This window comes from Thermobia domestica, chromosome 2 (genome assembly GCF_964235325.1).
Source record: "Thermobia domestica chromosome 2, izTheDome1.hap1.1, whole genome shotgun sequence".
In the NCBI taxonomy this organism is placed as follows: Eukaryota; Metazoa; Arthropoda; class Insecta; order Zygentoma; family Lepismatidae; genus Thermobia; species Thermobia domestica.
Genome location: NC_137455.1, coordinates 49,232,787 through 49,250,276, shown reverse-complemented (window position 1 = coordinate 49,250,276; position 17,490 = coordinate 49,232,787). Strand labels below are relative to the sequence as shown.

The 17,490-nt window shown below is 32.8% G+C and overlaps 1 protein-coding gene across 1 annotated transcript in view; it reads right to left on the bottom strand.

Moving 5' to 3' along the window:
• Positions 1-594: 594 nt before the first annotated feature.
• LOC145671874 (uncharacterized) overlaps positions 595-17,490 on the bottom strand; it is a 244,654-nt gene continuing 227,758 nt past the window's right edge. The window contains exons 7-14 of the mRNA XM_081741105.1: positions 14,374-14,594; positions 13,333-13,444; positions 11,849-12,100; positions 10,214-10,297; positions 8,183-8,342; positions 6,625-6,889; positions 4,578-5,094; positions 595-1,841 (exon numbers count right to left, since the gene is read on the bottom strand). Of these exons, the coding sequence (XP_081597231.1) occupies positions 1,711-1,841; positions 4,578-5,094; positions 6,625-6,889; positions 8,183-8,342; positions 10,214-10,297; positions 11,849-12,100; positions 13,333-13,444; positions 14,374-14,594 (1,742 nt within the window). The 3' untranslated portion in view covers positions 595-1,710. The remainder of the gene's footprint in view (positions 1,842-4,577; positions 5,095-6,624; positions 6,890-8,182; positions 8,343-10,213; positions 10,298-11,848; positions 12,101-13,332; positions 13,445-14,373; positions 14,595-17,490) is intronic.

Below are 17,490 nucleotides of genomic sequence, written 5' to 3'. Positions count from 1 at the left end.
AATTTGGACACAAGTCGAGACAACATTTTCTCGAGATGAGTCGAGACAGTCTTAAATCTCGACTCGACTCGACTCGTGCGCATCCTAATCCTGATATATATTGAGTTGTTGTGATATTAATGTAGGATTTTGAACCATAAGCTCAAACTCTCGTAAGTTGCTTTAATCTGAACGGAATTAACTGAATCAGCACAGGTCTATCTACTATAGAATCGCAGGGTTCCAAGACAACATAATACGTAATTAAATGCAATTGAGTTCGTTCCTCCAGTCACTGCCTTAACTTAAGATTTTTGGGGAAATGTTATTCTGGGAACACTGTAATTTATATGGACGGCAACACTGAAAATTCTTCAGGTTCATATTTTCTGTTGTAGAATAAGATTATCTACGATTGTGTAAGTTGCATTTCATTATCTCCTTTCACTTATGAAAAACAAGCAAAAGAAAAATGGTAAATTTTGTATTATTTTTAGTATGTCAGGCTCTTAAGTTTGTTCTACGATAAATTTTAACATTGTTGTCTGTGATTTAGGTAAATAACCATATTTTCACATATTTCAATAATAATAATAATAATAATGAAAAACAGTGTAAAGTTGTATTTTTCTGTATTTTATGGAAAACATTTTCGTAATACAAAGTAACAATGCTTAACATGCATCGCACAATTATCAATGCATTTTTGCACTGATTTTACTCAGTATTACACTGGATTTGCACAACACTGCACACAACTTGCAGATGTACTCTACAGGAAAACAGATTTTATTTGAAACTCATAAAACGAGTTAAAATCCGTTCACGTATCTCCCCTTTTAACAGTTCTTTGGGAAGAAGAATTATGACTAAAACAGCACCTCTGCCATGTATATTGTTTAGCAATACAGACCATCTCAATTAGAAATATTTAATACGTTGAAAAATAAATCTATAATAAATATCATTAACGTTTAATGATTGACAATTTCTTTGTTTAACTTCAAAATATATGTACAGTGTTTACAAAGTAGTTCTATGAAAAATTCAGACAAAAGTAACAAACTACTTTGGTATGAAAAATTCAGGTCCAGAGCCTGCAACATAAACGACATACACACAAACGCCCACTCATAGATACACACATGCACTACGTTCATCTCTTCTTCGACTTTTTCTTTTAAAGAATTTGAATTTGTCTTCTAAGTCTTGTAACACATTCACACAATTCGTGAGCACAAAACTGTTACATTTTCGCTCATGGTCACAAAGTCAAATGGACACTATTTTACATAGTTTTGCAAAAATTAAACATCAATTTCATTCAGTGTTTTTATCAATTATATTTTAATGATGTCATTGTTTGGAAGATTCAAGTAATTATTGAACATGTCCCGAAGGAATGTGTACAAATAGTTCAGACTGTACATTAACACTTTTTTTATGTGGAATGTTACGTTCAGTTTCCTACATTTCCAGGATAAAATCTGTCCTCGTCTGTATAAGATCCACATAAAATTGTCGTATTCGATGTTCAGACCTATAGAATGACTTACGATTTTGATGATCTAAACACACACACAAACGGAATTTAATTTATCTTCTGATAAAGTTCAATCATCTACTGTTATCACTCATGTATGCACTCGGTACTTTCACTTTTGAAAACCAGGCAGCACCTGCCGGAAAACTGGATTGGGATATCACAATCTTTGTAGTGGTATAAATTATTTAAAACGAAAGTTGTGGTCCATTAACACCCGGATGAAGATATTGACACGATTCTCCATGTCGGCAGTATCCATTCTGGAAATATCCACAAACCTGTCTTTGGGGTGCTCCTCCTCTTTGTCTCTGCTGACCTAAAATATAAATAAAAAATAAACAATTTAAAATATTTACAATAGAAAGATGATGGAAATGATGTATTCAGGAAGAGATAACAAAAAATGTACGAAGTAGGTTCATTTTTGAAGTTAGTTTGAGGACTTAATAATGGGCACTTCTATACACACAAAAATTTGCAGCTTAAAAATTCACTTCCTCAAAGCTTTCATCAAAGATTTTTCCTTCTGAATATTTTTATTAGTACAAGAGTAAAAGTTGAAATCAAACTGAATTTGTAGTCGAATCTAGTTCATATTCCTTAGGTGTGTCTTGCAGGAGGAACAGATAAAGCTAAATGCAAGTGATTGTTTGTGAAATAATTAGAAAGACCATAAAATACGAGAGAAAAAGTGTGACGAAACATGTCATATAAAACAAATGACAGAATATGTGATATAAATTAGTGGACATAACTTTAAGTTTACTGACTTAAGGAGATAATTCGATGTATTTAAGAAAGAAAGAGAGAGACTTTTTATTTACTGTAAGAAGTTTATACTGTTTCGGCATTCCTGTTGCCTTCCTCGGTAGTCCTGGGATAATTCACACGTAACTCTTCTCGCTAGATTTGTAAAGTCAATTTAGATTATTACTCATCTGTTTGACCAACCATGGATAATTTGACGAGCTGATACTTACACTTACATGATTTATAGTTAAACATCTTATAACACAACTGCACTGAATGCTGTAATATTTTTTTAATATTATTTTTCAGTTTTCTGTATTTAAGAAAAATTATAGCCTTTCAGTGCAATTGTATGATAAGAAGTATACAAATAAATTACGTAAGTGCATATATCAACTTACCAAATAATCCATTATTAGTTAAACAAATGTGTAATCATCTAAGTTTAATTCACATATCTAGGTTTAAGATTATAACAGATATTTTACAAGGTGCTTTTTAGAAGTTAGCACAATTCTACGAACTAGTTCTACATTACAAATATCCAAGTTCGAGTGTATAGTTTCTTACAGTAACAAAAGTTTAAAAAAAAAAGAGCTATTCAAGTGCAAGATGACATTCTGAGAAGTAAGAAGAGTTACATGTGAGTTACCTAGAACAATCGAGGAAGGTTACTGGGAATACTGAAATTCTGAAGCAGTCTTGAAAATGGTAAGTGAACAACTTTTTAAATATATATATAAACAAATTGCAGGCTTGAGTTTTTGTTGGGACAAATTTCAATGATTTTATTTTAAGAAATATTTTTCCTTGGTATTTTATTAAAATATTACAATTACACAATTCTATAAAATAATAAATAAAAGGCATATTTTAATAACATCCTTTAATTTGAAAAGTGGCAAGTACTTTGTTCTTAACCGTTGTACACTAAAAAACATTCGTAATTCTTTGACTTTTCAAATTATCCAAGATAACTGTTACTGAGTCAAATTTCCATAATCTTTTTGTGAACTTTGTGAGCTTTGTAGTGTATTAGTATACTTGGTTATATATGGAAATTAATTTCGAATGTTATCAAGAAATAAAGGTGAAGAAAAGGGGGTAATTTACATCACAATCTATGTTAACTGTTACATTTAACGAATATTTTGAAAGGACGACAGTAATTCTTGATCTAATCAATTGCTGGTTCGAGCTGTATGTATAAGAATGAAGTATCTTGGTTAATCTCCTTAACGAGGTTTATATATGATGAATTTTATTAGAAATATAGCGAAAGATAAGAACTCGTAACAGCAGACAAAAAAAAGCTCTTGCAGAACACACACGAACAAATGTTACATCAAATTTTACCTAGTAAATCAAACAAAATATTTACATTTTTAACAACAAATTATATACCATCGAAATACCTGAACCAAATCGAGTCTAAAGCAACATGACTTGTGCACACTTCACTATTGTGCACATTATATACTGTCGATAAATAACATACTATTGCGTGTTTAAAGGATAATCAAATGTTGTACGGGTTAAAGAAGCGTAGAAAATTTATGTTTCTTATTTAGTTTTAATGCATTCCTGATGGTAATAATAGAGATCACTTGTAAAATCGAAATCTTGTTTCTTTCCTTTTGTCAACCTTAATCCTCGGATATACATGATATTTTTTAACTCTGGATTCCCAGCAGGTGTACAAGTGTACCCCAACACAATTTTTTGCAATTAGAAACATCCTTATTTGTAGCATCGATAATATTGGTATGTTGGATTATGCTTTGATAGATTATGTTGGTTCTGCTAGTGTAGGTTAAGTTTATATAGGTTAGATTAGCGAAACAGAAGTTTGTTTACACGCTATAGAGCTGTATTAATTTCGTAATATTTTTGTGGCAGGAAAGGTTGCAATATTGGAATATGAATGCAATTTGCAACGATATATTGCAATAGGTTCTAATATTACCTGTTCTTTATTCTATATTTCGTTGAACAAAAATTAAACAATAAAATATTTGAAACAAATATGATAATATAAATACCCAAGGGGGGGGGGTACAAATGCACCCAGTATAGTTTTAGCCACATACGTAAACAGATCACCTTACAATATAATTGTTATTGAGGAAATAAGTTTCCTTACAGTTCGGTCCACAATGTAAAGAACGCTATTCACTCTCAGGTGTCTGTGACATGAAATATACAGTAAAATAAATGCACGGGGTACATTTGTACCCCCGTTGGGTATCCGAAAGTTACAGAAGTAAAAACTATAATTATGAGAAAGAGACGTGTAACTAACCTCCTCCTCCTCCGCCGCCTCCCCCGCCACCGCCTCCTCTACCTCTTTGCCAATTGCCTCTTCCTCTAGGACCACCACCACCGCCGCCACCACCACCAGGGCCACCGCCGCCTCGAAACCAAGGGCCACCCGGACCTCCAGGACCACGTGGGCCTGGTCCACCTTGAGGTCCACCACGCCCTCGAAGTCTTTGTGGTCCCATATTTCCTCGGCCTCTGTTGTTTCCTCGGAAGCCCATCATAGCCGGACGGGGTGGTACAGGCATCATAGGAAAACCAGGTGGATTTGGTAGAAGTCCCATCTCATTATCGTACATTTCTTCTTCACAGCCTTCTATGTATCCTCCCATGTTGTATTCGTCATAGCCCCCTTCAAAAGCGCCCTCGAAACCAGCTTCAGGAGGTGGTGGTACGAACTCGGCCATTGGGGCAGGTTGTTGCATGTTGAGCATCGGGTTTGGACCAGGGAACATTTCCATTTGAACCTGCATATCCGTCAGAATCTTCCCATCACCAGTCTGGAAGAGAAACATTTCTTTTCTTAAAAATAAATCTTTCACAATCAACATAAACGTTTACATAAATAATACGCAGAAATAAATGTTTTCTATCTTATAAGCTTAGAGATTTAAATTTGGGATACTCTTGTAAGGGAACTAAGACTAAAATAAGATACAACTCCAGCTGGTTTGGATAAAGAATTCATTAAGTTCATGATAAATAAATAAATGGATAGATCCTATACTTTATCAGAAATATCCTTGTAAAGCGAAATTGGATTACCAGAGGAAGTTCTTTTACTTTTTACATAAATAAACATTTATCGGTGATAACGATAAGCCATTTGAGCTCTTCAAATGTAAAACTCACGTTATCTACGTAGAGATTTTTCAGAAAACAAGAAATGAAATGAAGTATCTAGTTTTACGTCCCACGATCATATAGTATAGGCTAAAGGAGACGAGTAATTATGAAAGAATCTGTATCCCTTCCTTCCCGCCCCCCTCCGAAGAAAACCGCGGATACAATGTTGTCCACTCTAGCTCAAAAAGCGTAAGATCGAACTACGGATTCCTCGTAACAGAGATGAACGTTCTACTATTGAGTTACCATGCCTCCCCTAGGAAAAACTTCTACAATGCAAATAATAGATTTGACAAGAACTGCATTTCACAGTCGGTTTTCGAACTATCTGGAAATACGGACAGAGAAGCTTTCGTGCACTAACATATCAGCAGATAAAACACTACTGAATCGTATGCTGTATCATTTTTTCAACTTTAGATAAAGCGGGTTTTCATTTGATTGACTCAAAAGCTTGGTACTGTACTTTAAACTAACTTCGCCAATGCATTAAAATCAAGATCAGTAAAGGATGAAATTAATTTAGTATCATAGATTGTTCGAAAGTAATTAAAGAGATGTCACAGATATATGAATCTTCCAATATACGTTTCCTAACTGATCACAGTACCTAAATGTGAAATATTGCACTACTTAGGAGCCATTTAAGTCAAATAAATAATACATCTCGCCACCAAAGTAACTGTAAAGCAAAAAGGAAAAAATAAAATTACAGAAAAGTCCTGCAATTAGAATGTACTTGTACAGTATTCTGAAACAAAGTGGAGACAGCTATGACCTTCTTCTATTTACAGTTAAGATACATCACAAACACGTTATGACGTAATAATACGATCGCATCGTATTTTATAGCCACAAAGATGATTTAACAAAGATTTTGCTACTGCATTTCATAATGTTTTCTGCGTTTGAAGAAAGACAAAGATTTTAATTGACAGTTTAGAAAAAATAATTTGGCAAAATGTATAAAATCTAGTGTTACAATTACCGTATATTTGAGAAAGTTATTTCATACTAATCTTTGTAAATATCACTGTAAACATATGCTTGTTTTTAGAAGCAAAAACAAAGAACAGAATATCACTTTAAAATTAACTTAACTTTTAAGAAACTGCCTACGAAAGGGAGGTCCTCAGAAAGAAATCTACGAAAATGGTTAATTTTTTTTAAAAAAATATACGTACTCTCCAGTCACCTCCTCCAGTTGGCATCATAGGCCTCTGTTGTGGTTGGGGAATGACAGGATTTGAGATGTTGGTCAGTAGACTTGTAAGTGCTTGTGGTAAAGGCGGCTCTGGCGCAGGCATCATTGGTTTTGGATCAGGCCATGGCGTAGTTTGGAAATCATTCACACTATCAGTATTACCCGTTACATCATCCAAAGGAATGGGAACTGGATCTGACGGTTGATGATTCTCTGGATCAGGCTCGGCAGGTGTGTCTGGAATCCTATAATATAATAAATGAATAAAAATAAAAAAAATAAATTACCACAGTCAAGAGCGATACTTAGGGGCACGAGTTTTTCGCACTAAGAATTTGAAAATTTCGCGAATCGTGTTTCATATTTCGCATTTTCCAAATAAAGTTTCGCAATTTGTGGAAAAGATCTTCCCTGACATTTTTAAAATTGTTCCTTTTATTCATAGATCACTACATAAATAAACCATTAATTACCTAAAAACAAAATACACTGAATATTTCACTTGACATTGTAAGTTTCACTTATAGAAAATTAAGCATTAAACATAACATAACATTTTCATAACATAACATAACATAACATTTTCCTCCTTCATTGTTGTACGTTTGTCACTTATTACCAATCCATGCCACTGGCTAGTTAATTAAAACGGCTTCTCCCCATCCAGCTGCGATGGTGATAGCTAACGAGCAACATGTTCTCTACGTGTCGTGTCCGAATCAGCCAAAATGCACCATTCATGCCACGTTCTACCGTTCTGTCAGCGGAAAACTGGCGTTTTTAAATTGATGAAAATTTATTTTTAAAATTTCGCATTATATCGCGCAAAACTGCCAATTTCGTGTTTTATCGCGCAACGGAAACCAATGCGAATACAAATAAAATATCATAAAACGTCAAGAAACTGGAAATTACTCAATTCTGACGCATTTCGTTTTATCGCGCATTGCGAAAAACTCGTGCTTTTAGCGATACTTTGTCAAGTATTATTAAACAACAAAATTTGATTTAACGAATCTAAATTATTTTTCTCTTTCTATGACATGTAATCCCTTCTTTCTTACTAAATGAATTACTTAATCTTGTTGTTAGTCACGGTTATTACATTTAATGACAAACCGCAATGCTCTGGATTTTATTTTAGATTCTGCTCACTACGGATTATTGTAAAACGAAACAAGTTCCGTCCGTTGTCAAATTAAGCAGTGCGATTTTTAATGACCAATTGAATCCAGTTCTTAATTATTGAGTTTTAACTTCTGTTCTGTCGCCTGCAAACCGTGTCGAAGAAAGGTCGGTTGGTTTGAGCTTAGAACTACTTTTCTATACCAAGGCTATAAGAAACACAGATCTGTAGATTAATGTCAAATCCGAACCACATATATTTCTACCGAGAATCGAACCAGAACGCTTTAAGTCATAAGGAAGTCTAGTCTGAAGGTAAGAATGTAATAAGTAAAAGATAATATTAATAGCTAAGCTCTGAAATCTATTCACCTTGTACTTCCTTTATAGACTGTAAGAGGAGTTATACTTACATGTCGCGAGTGAAATACAGCGCTTGGAGGACTCTCTTCTCTCTCGCATACTGAACATCTTTCTCCCTACTATTTTTTCCTGGTTCAACCAGAGGTGGAGGTAGATCAATTGGTATAAGGGGTAACCATAATGTTCTTTCCTCCATAATATCTTGATGTGCTAAAGAGAGAGGGAGAAAGGAAAAAAGAATTACGCTATTTTTGTTAATGTATCAAACCGTACCATGTAACTAATGAGGGTTAAAATAACTTATTTGAAGTTAAACAAATTTTAAATTCACCTTTTAGAAAACAAATCATCAAATAATAATTTGTCAGAAATGCTAATAATCTAGGTTCTGTACATATTTCTGCTGTTAAATACAACACTTTGGTAGCCTTACATGTTGTTGGGTACTTTTAAATCTGCTTCTAAACATACCGGTATATAGTAGGATATTACATTAGTCCTCTTTCTAACTTGTTCACATGCTAAATTTAGTTTCATAGCTGAGGATTCATACGGGTACAGCATTACTTTAACTAGCTGTCTGTGCAGTTTCTTATGGAATGTTGTTTAAAGTGAGACTGCAGCTACTAGTACTCGGGTTTATATCCAAAGTATTATACCCATGTCACTGATCGAACCTGGAACCACGCGTGTTACCCATTTGACTACAAAGTGGCACTACCACGTCCTATTATTATTATTATTATGGAACTAAACACTATAAATATATATTTTTCTAATATTAACTGTTTTTCATTAATTTATGATCAAATTACGGACGACCCTGAATCATATAACGTTTCGTATTCTGTAATTAGAAACACACAAAGTTTCTTGGTACATTTTACTATTAATAATAGTTTACAACAACCTGCGAGACTATATTTATGATTTCTTATTCGTCTTTGCAATAATACATTTGCACAACTTTGAAGATGCACTAATACGAAGAGCAAAACCACTACTTTCACAATAAATTGCCCATCTAATGGTACTCAAAAAAATTTTCTTTAAAAATTAAGAAAAGTGCGTCTTCAATCTCACTAGAAGTTGGCTGTATTTTGCTCTTCTAATGATCTTATAGTCTCTACACGCGAACACATTATGACGCACCTATCTAAAAGTTTTTTTTTTTTAGTGATTTTTTTTAAGAAAAGAAAAGAAAGCTTATATTTGAAAATGAGAAACAAACCTCATTTTGTATAACATCTTTACATCTATAATTCTATACACAACTTTGGAAAAGACACAAATGGGTTTCCACTTCCACTCAAAATAATTTATCTCCTTCTCAACATTGCATTATATTAACAGGACATTTTGTCCCACGTTTCTTTACTACCACAAATTTTGCATTAGCAACTAACACTGACTACTTGAACTACATCAAAATGTTACTTTACTCTCCTGATGATGCATTCAAATAATTCACGTAACGTGGAACAGACTTTTTAATATTTATTTTAAAAACATATTACACATACAATTTAATATTTAACACATCGACAACGGGCAACAAAGATTTCCGTTTCTACCTACAGAGTTCTTTAAATGCCCAGTCAACAGAGAACCCTGTAGATAAAAATGGAAATCTCCGTGATCCGTCTCCTACCGCATGGCTACTGAAGTACGAAAATCTATGTAGACTGTATTCAACGTTTAACAGATTGTTGCTGCCCTGTAACAAGATGCCGCATCTTCAGGTCAGCTGAACCGATAGTCTCCCTATCATGTGTGACGCTGACTATTCACGAGTCCATATGTTTTCTGTCTAAACATAAGTTACGTTAAATTAATATATTTAAACGCTACAATATTTCTGTTTTCACGTTGTTCACAAGTTCATTTCAGAATTGTTGTAAACGTAACTGACACTTTAGAAATTATCACTCAATACAAGCCATTACTTTTTTTTTCACATCTAGTAAATTAATAATATTGATGAAAAAAAGCGTTATTAGATGCTGCTAGCCATCACGATATAATCATGTACACTGTTCAGTGCAATGCTATGTAACTAAACAAAATTAGACTTTACTTACCTAATTTTCTTGCCATTTCGAAAGCTTCCCTCTCGTGAATTCTTTCCATCTGCTTCATATCCATGAATGTTTTCGTAACATTTACTGAAATAACCCAATATCGAAGTCATTAGCATTAAAAGAAAATACTATTATGATAATCACTAGATTTTATACTAAGACAGAAGAAAGAAAAGGAAACGAAACCTCTAATATATACAGCGATGTAGTCATAAAACAGGAGAAAGAGATGAGTATCATTCTTTGACAGTAACACTGAAACTAAAAGATTCTGAACACTTCCAAAAATCTATCAAGATATTAATGTTTATATAACAATGCGTGTTAATTTTGGAGGAAGCAACACGACTCTAAGTAAACTAGATATCTATTTCCACTACGAATCAAATACATGTATGTACTAAGTTTATAACAATTAACTCATCAATCGTAAAAAATCTTTCAGTTTAACGTCCTTCGATTACGATAATTCCCTTTAAACTAACGGAGATAGATGATTAAGGAAAGTGGATGATCATGAAACAATCAGTCGAATGAGAATGTGGGAGGAAACGGGAGTATCCCGAGAAAACCCACGAACAAGATGTCCACCACAAACTTACTTGGGCGGGGATCAAACCAGGGACCCTAACGCATCAGAAGCACTCTACAAGTGAGCCACTGTGCCCCCAACTCATCAATCGATACTGTTGACAATGAACTGAACGCTTTATTAACTAAATTATTGTCAAAGTCTCTTTTTCTAACTCGAAAATCTATACAGACGTTTACAAACTATGAAAGTTACCGAAGCAGACACATTTGAATGTATACGCGTTTAAATATCTACTCCCTTCATCTTCGGCACTAGCCATCTCAGGTACGAGAAAAGTTTCTTCTATTACGAAAACTTTCATGTGTTTGTTTGCAGTTACTTGTTGTTCTAGGTTTTTGAAGAAAAACGAGTTTCGGAAAGTGAATAAAATCGCATTTGTCATGCTCTATCAGAGTGACATCTTAAAATATTTACAATAGTATTTATATTTTAATCTTAGCTCTTTAATTCTCAGGAATTGGAAAATATTGAAATACACCGTTTTGAAAGCATTCCGTTTTTTTTTTTTTTTTTTCAAAATGGATTACAAACTATTAAACGGGACCTATTCATTAAAACTCTACAGGAGGTATGTTTACTATTTCTGCAAGTTTAGAGTCAAAAGTCCGAATTTCGAAAGTCCTTGTACTTTTTGTTTCCCTAAAAATTTATAAGAACATGTAAGTAATAGTCTACATATAAAATTCACGCAACCGTCCGGTTATATTATTTTTTAAGTTTACTTCGCTTTTCAGAATCGAGACTATTTTGAAACGTGAACCTAGAACTTAATGTGGAATTCCAACAACCTGAGCTCTCCAACATGAAAGTTACAAACTATATTTATATCCTCCCTCGTGGGCACCAAATAGGGTCCGTATTTACCAGCTACGCTATTATTGATCTACCCCTAATAGTGATACTATTTCATAGTACAGAGTTTGCCATTGTATGGTTGTTTATTTTACTACTCCTCGACTTCAGCCGTCCGCAGATCAAAATCGTGAGATGTATAGTAAAAATGTCAACTTATTCATATTTACTTTTATTTATTTATTTACCTCTTTCAGTTTCATCCAACTCGAAATACATAATATCCTCCAAGTCAGATTCTTCTTTCCACCTTACGCTCTTCTTCGGTTTACCGAAAGGTTTATGATAAACAAGGACACCTTTCCTTTCTTTTCTATCCTCCGACGATTCAGAATCTTCCGACGATTTTGTTGTTGTTTTACTTTGGCTTCCCTCCTCAGAAGATTTTGTACTGGAAACTTCCATAATTTCATCCTCAGCTTCAGGTGTTGGCGTAGGCGCTGAAAACAAAAATCCATTCGAATGACATGACTGCATAAGACATGATAGGTTGTTTTAAAATATTGCTTTCACATATTCTTATAGGGTTAATAATGCTCTTAATTGTCAGTTTCGTCAGCAGGCAATTATTATTTAAAAAATATAAATGAAGAACTAAAGGCACAATTTTGTACATCATGAAGTATTTAAAAATCAACACGCTATTGGATTCACAAGGCACACGAGTGGTAGGCACACTCACAAGTTTCATAGTATTTATGTAAAACGCACCACAGGTAATTAACGTCTTTTATTATTATTATTATTATTATCCTTTTCTTTAGCATTTAACACTCAAGTAACATCAAAAAGTCTTGCTCCTTGAATTCTGAGATTACAGAAGACAACTACAGAATGAAATGCTTAAATACTGACAACAATAATGGACAGCCTTACAGGCATAAAATACTAAAAAGGCATGCCTACCTTTAAAATCTAACATTTTTCGTATATTTTCACAGTATCTATATTTTAATTTTTTAATTTTTAAAAGCGATTTATTAGCTACATCCCAGATACTCCTCTAACAGACTTAAAAAAGATTGTCTGTTGAAATTTGGTGTCCTTTTTCAGCACTAAGGCTATATGAGATATAGACCTACAGTTTAAAATAGAATCCGAACCCCGTAATGCACTCAAATATTGATGCTCCCCTCCCCAGAATCGAACCTAGATAACATGTACTAAGGGCGCACACTAGCCACTATACCAGTGGGAAGTGTTAGCAAATTCAAAACACAAGTATACGGACATTAGAAACTAAGTTCACAAATGAGAAAAATCACGAAGAGTGACTGATTCAAATACCAAGTCCTATCTTCCAGTGTTACACTCACAGTTCTGTGATATAAGTTACTCAAAGTTAAAATACTGTTGACCATTACTAGATATGAACTACTGGCTGCAAACTTTAAAGCACTAACTGCAAATAATTTATTGACTGCTTTGTGCTGCCACATTCAAAAGTAGATTCCTTACAGTTAATGTTACTAGTCCAATAACTTTTGCGTGAGAAGGCCAATTTTAGTATAATTTTATAGTCAATCAACGAGATATTTCTCGTTAAGCATATAAAAGATTTTATTTCATAAATCAGTCCACTAAAATAAATAATGACAGCATTTTGATCTGAAGGAACCACTTTTGTTATATATATATTTAATGAAAATTAAGGAACTTAGTAAACACATACTTCTATCTTCGCTGTTAGTTTCTAATAGTTCTTCCTTTTCGTTCTCAGTCTTAGGTTTCTTTTCATCCTCTTCTGGTTTTTCTTCTTCAGATTCCAATGTGTCCTGGTAGAACTGAAAGATATCCGTAAACATTTTATTCTATACTTCATCACCCAAGAATGTCAAAGTATAGTAATTACAACTCAAAAATACTGTATCAAAATAATAAAATACTAACACTGAAATCCACTTAAGCTTCCGTTTTAATTTAATCTTACGTTTCGATGGCTCCGCATCATCATCATCGGTACGTGACAGTCAAGGAATTTTTACATTGGTTCGTGGAGTCACATAATGGTAAACGAAGTATAATAGTAAGGATTGAAAATTTTACATTGAAATATGTAAGATTAAATCAGTAGAACAGTTACTTATGTGGAGTTCGAAGTTGGTACTTCTTTGTTAAATATGCATCCTATCAGTTCATTTAGTAACTGTGCTGAAATATTTGAACAAGTTTTAAAGAAAGAAGAAAAAAACTGCAGTTACCGACTCAGAGTCAACCTGAATGATCTAAATATTTCTAAGATGATTTTCTACGCCTTTTAAACAAATTTAAAAGGAACATTAACAAGAAATTAAGAGCTACATCTTTCCAATGGCAAAATTGCTATAGAATTTCTCTATTTCATTCCATTCCAATTCACTAAATTAAACCTACACTTTCTTTAGCTTTTAGAAAAATACCAAGGAAACATAAAATAAAAGTTATATGTAGCAATATCATTTACTGATTTTTTATACCTGTGTTGTTCTTCTGTAGTACGCATCACTGATTAATGTTTTTTCAACGTGCACTGTTTAATTTTACAGATAGAACTGAAATTGTTAGTTACATAACTGCTAACAAATCAACTATTAAATGAATCTGTCAGTATCAAATTACAAGCCCCTTCCTTTTCACTTCATTTTCTCTTTCTTAAATACATATTAAAAGGTACAAGAAAGACGGCAGCAAGCAAGCTTATATAAAGATTGAATTTCAGTGCTAGTTACAATACCTTGAAAGAAGGTTTCACAGTGGTAGGCGAAACAGAAGCAGGTTTCTCTTCTTTCGGTGAATTTGGAGGTGATTTTTCTTCGTCCTTTGCACCAGAATCCTTCTTTGTTTCTGGACCGTCTTTACTACTACTAATTCTTCGTTTTCTCTTTCTAGGCTCTATTCTGCTACCTGCAGTCAATGCATCCATGAACACATCGCTTTCTTGAAGATACTGAACAGCTATAAAGAAAAAGATACACAATGTTACATCCTGACGCACATGAAAAAAAAAAACTAATTGTACATTATTCTTTAAATCGATAAACTGAAAAATAAAATCATTGTTTACTGAAATCTTCTCATTAATTTCACCCTCCACCAACATTCCTACTTTGTGACAAAGAGATAAAAGCTGAAAAAAATGTAAATGATCAAAGAAAAATGACGGCAAAGTGCATTTTTGTACTCTTCTGGAAGAAACAATAAGTCAAAAACAAACCTTGATCGATTTAGTGGCAGTCAACTTGTTCTGTAAACTTTCAAGTGGTAACACACTTTTCTAATTAGCACATGTATCTGTATGTTATATTATGTAGTTTATATCAATTTACAGTAAAATTTCAAATATCGAAATGGTTCAAACTATTTAAAACATATAGTCACCAGCAGAAATGCACACCACACACCACCTGTCAATAATTTCAGGACAAAAGTGCCAAATAAATATTCTTTAATGTGGCGGGATTAAAGTTGACGAAAGCGTTACTCAAACTGTTACAAAGGTTCGGGAAATCGACGTTGTGCAGTTATGCAACTCAGTGTAGATACGATATATATATATATATATCACAAAATATAGAGTATTTATAGTGTATTAACACTCAAGGCAAATTGAATTTTACTTGTTTCTAAACTAGAAGTCTAAATAAATAAATAAATAAATAAATAAAAAAATCGACCTCTTCAAATTAGCACGAGGATACATTTCTTTGATTTTTATCTTAGATGTATGCACGTGTTTAAGTGCTCGGAAAAGACTACAAAGCCTTAACTTCGCCATGTAAAAGGTTACAAATAAATAAATAAATAAAAATGAAACTGAGCTAAATATATTGCCTCACTAAGCCAGGAGATTTCTATTTTATACAAGTTCACAAGATTAAGAAGTACTTTCTTTTTATTTGTTTGCTAATGTTTTATATCTATAATATGTATAAGAGAAGCTTACTATATTTCAGTTAACTGCTTTCGCCACATTCACCTATTGCTTGTCAGTTCAATATTTGGTCTACGAATGTTCAGTGGCCTAGCATTCATTGGACATCCGTTAATTAAAATATTGGGAGAGGCTATTTAACTTTGCACTTATTGTAAACGACTCACATTTGCATACGCTTACAGTTCAAAAATTGTACAATTTCTTATCAAAAGTACAGGCATCAAGTCAAAAGCCTGTAAATTTATAATGTTATTTTCTTGATAGAAGTTTAATTTCAGTATCACAAATTAACATTTCAATTATTAAACTCTTATTCGGGTTACTATCATTTGCTAGCAACTATTGAAACACATGATACGAGTAAAGAAAAAGACTGACTCAAGTAAAATGAAATGAGGAAATTGAACTATATATATATAATTCAAACTTCATACCACTTGGACTTAGAGATTATAATTTCCAAAATGTAAAAGAAAAATTTGTCAAATATGATGTTTAAAGATATTTCTAACATAACGTTTGAAGATGGATATCATGTTGTACACCTGGAACTAATGTTTGGACTAGTTTTACTTCATTTTATTTATTTATTGTTTCTATATAATGTCTTTTTAATCTTTCTTTCTTCATTAGAAGCAACTTTTTGTATATCAGTCAATATCAGACTTAAATCAACGTCAGTTACTTCAAAGGCTCACTACAGAAACAAAAGCGGATTTCACTTCAATTTTGAAATTAATTGACGTTCGTATTAAAGAAAACCAGTATAGTTTTAAAGATGTGAGAAAGAGTTTGGAACCTAAAGAAGTCTTCAAATTTCGGTTGCCATTCATTTCCACTCAAAGAACAGTATAATGGAAAATTTTACTTTAGCTGTAAAATATATATGACATAGGATACAATGTACTCCTTTATTCTTATATACCTTGAATTGCATTATTACCGAACTTCCAAAACCTGAACTCGAATCAAAATTGAAATACATAAAACCCTTGTCCGTGGGTTTTCTCGGGGTTCTCCCGTTTCCACCATCATAATCATTCACTTTCATTAACCATTATCTCCTTTAACTTACAGGGCATAACCATATGACGAAAACTAAGCCTTTAATTTCATAAACCCTTGTATGGTGTCCACTTTCCCATCTATACCCCCCTGTTACTAATTTTTAAAGTAAATTCCCTATGCATTCTCAAATGAAATCAAACTTTCCACCATGCCTGTCTCTTCCATCTACTCTTTTCAAGAGATATTCAATCCTCGAATTTAAGCTTACGTTTAACTTCGCAAGTTAGAGAGAAACTGCTTTCAAAGACGAATATCGTACTTATCTATTTTCGAATCAAATGGTTCGGATCTAGTTTGATTTCACAGATGGCAATTTATTTTCACTCGTCAGATATTATCTTTACATATTAGTTCTAAAATAAGTTACAACGTTTGACAATTTATTGTTTGAAAGATCAGTGGACGATTTTCAATGTTTATAAATTTTTGTAAGAGCAATGGAAAGGTAAAATTTCGAACAGTTTTTGATCATGTCTTAAAGATGAATTTTGCTACATCCGAAATAGTATTTTTTTCTTTCTTCTAGATGATTCACATCATCATTTCTCTATTTATCATTAACCACCACCCAATTTGGAAGATAGATATATCGAAATATTATTATTAAAAAAAAAACTTTTATATTAATATGTATAGAGTTTTAAATGTTGTCACTTCATTTTTTTTTTTTTTTTTTTTTTTTTTTAGGAAAAGAGGAACATGAACCCACAGTATTATTGAATTTCTTTGACTTTATTTATTGCCAAAAGTTAAGAATTGTTTCAGAGGTATCTGTAACAGTGATTTTTGGATTATTGTAGTAGCTTTTATTATTGTAGTAACATATGTCAAAGTGTACGATATATTTAT